This window comes from Alexandromys fortis, unplaced genomic scaffold (genome assembly GCF_014885135.2).
Source record: "Alexandromys fortis isolate MF-2015 unplaced genomic scaffold, M_Fortis_MF-2015_v1.1 scaffold_40, whole genome shotgun sequence".
Taxonomy (NCBI): Eukaryota; Metazoa; Chordata; class Mammalia; order Rodentia; family Cricetidae; genus Alexandromys; species Alexandromys fortis.
This window is the reverse complement of record NW_026067966.1, coordinates 9,021,970-9,024,154: the sequence shown is the minus strand read 5'-3', so window position 1 is coordinate 9,024,154 and position 2,185 is coordinate 9,021,970. Positions and strand designations below refer to the sequence as shown.

The window sequence follows — 2,185 nt, the reverse complement described above, 5'->3', positions numbered from 1 at the left end:
CAAAGCCCTATCAGTGAGGTGCATATATACACCCCAGCCATCTAAGACATGTTTAAACTTACACAATTTAAAAGTTTTTGAATACCTTAACTTCCCCATTCTCATCAACCTTTAAACAGGGAGCATTTACAGGCGGGTGGATTCGCACACAATGAAAGAATAGCAGAAGTCAGGGTTTGCCGACAATACAGACTAAATACTTTATTAGGTTCCAAAATGAGAAGATGGTAGTGTTAACCTATTTCAGTATAAATCCACCACCCTCCGCAAAGAGCCTGCCTTAGCATCTACGGCACCCCAGTCGTGGAAGCGCCGGTACTCTTGAGGTCTGAGCAGGTACTGCCGGCCCCGGTAGTTGGGCATCTCGTAGAGGACCCAGCAGCCCTCCAGCACGTGCAGAGAGCGCACCTCACTGAGGTGGAAGCGGTCCTGGATGCAGGCGCAATCTTCATTCAGCTCCATCATGAGGCCTTTGTGGTCTTCTCTCTCATACAGCCGCATTCTGTGGGAGCCTGTCTGCTTGGAACGACACAGAAAGATTAGAGAAAGGTCATGGAGTCTCTTCCAGAACTCACCCAAGCAAACAGCGGGACAGATTGGCTGGCTGAGACCGGAGGCTGTTGGTGTGAAATGGGGGCCTCTGAGATTCAGGAGAGCCATGGACTGACAGACCAGCTGGCATCGCAAGCTCCTACATACCCAGTTTCTGTTTTTCATCTAGGAGGTGGAATTTTTAAGATATTGAATCCAGATTTGAGCCAAAAATTCAAATATCTTAATTTCTAATTCCCCGTGTTTGTTCTAAGCTGTATGTTGGAGGAAATATAAATAATATATATTGATTAGTAGTTTTTTAGTTTTACATATGTTTATGTATATGTTTATATATGTGTGTGTGTCCATCATTAAAATAGGATTTTTTTTACTTCATTTTTTGGTTTTTGAGAATTTCATACATTAGTACAACTTACTTTGTTCCCAAAAGTCCCATTTCCCCTATTCTGTAATTCCCTAGACTGCCTTCAAACTCAATATCCTTCAACCTTGCTTCCTGGATGCTAGGATTACAGGTTATCCCTGTGCCTGGCTAAAGTAGAGTTCAGAAAAATCAAAGTCCTCTGTGGTGAGTTAATTTACATAGCCACTTAACCGAGGATTTAGCTGACTTTCAAAACTATGGAAATTCCAAAATTGGTTTCTGCCTTTACACGGTGTTTGATCACCGGACTTTTCCATGTTTTCCCCAGTAAAGTGTAATTAACTCTCTTATCAGAAATTCTTTTATAGATAAAGATCAATCTGACCAACCAGCTTCCCATTTACAAATTTTGTTTTATATTCCAGCATAAGACTGCATTCATTGAGACAACTTTTGATTAACCTAATGGTAACAATGATAAAGTAGATTTTTTTTTTTCTCTGCATAGATTCTTTCTTACAATTCTGTCTTCCTGCCTGTGTCCCTGTGAATGTAGGCAGGAACTTAAAGCCCACTTAACCCTTAGGTACTTTTACAGAAAAATAAACTTTCTGGACCCCACATCAGTAAAACCGTGAGGACCCTTGGGAAGCAAGAAATAAAGAAAGGAAGTCAAACAGGACTCACATGGGGGATGAGGCGGCAGGAGCGGACTGAGTCGCTGAGGCCCATCCACTGCTGGTAGTCAGGGTAGTCCCCGCGCCTCAGGAAGTACTGGTGGCCCTGGTAGTTGGGGCGCTCATAGAGCATCCAGCAGCCACTGTCCACTCGGATGGAGTTGCAGCGGCTGAAGTAGGTCTGCAGGTTGGGGCAGTCGGTGCTGCACTCGTAGCAGCGGCCCTGGAAGCCGCGGTCCTCTTAGAAGGTGATCTGTAAAGGAAGAGCAGTTCAGGATGAGGATAATTTTCTCGTTGTGGTAAGGCCGGTCCCTCTGACATTTTGTTTAGTTTGCATTCTGCTCACCTTTCCCATGGCTGAACGACCGTGGTGAGTTCAGTGTCGAGCCAGAGAGCGGCGGGTCTATATAGCAGAAGGGCTGCTGCGTTAGCGGAACAGTACAAAAGGGGCCCCCGGGCTGAGGGGGTTTTACATGCTGCATTCAGTGGCCGTGACTGTAGATTCGCCTGGTTCTCTGGAGTGTTCCAATTCTGCCCTGGATGAGCTGCTGGGGGTTGTTTTATTTGGATTCTTACTGTTTTGTTTTTT

General features: G+C 45.0%; 1 protein-coding gene across 1 annotated transcript; it reads right to left on the bottom strand.

Annotated features, from left to right (window-relative positions):
• Positions 1-243: 243 nt before the first annotated feature.
• LOC126508830 (gamma-crystallin C-like) lies at positions 244-1,951 on the bottom strand. Its single transcript, XM_050154258.1, is given in 3 exon segments — positions 244-516; positions 1,607-1,849; positions 1,943-1,951. Coding segments are annotated over 3 exon segments (525 nt in total).
• Positions 1,952-2,185: the final 234 nt, after the last annotated feature.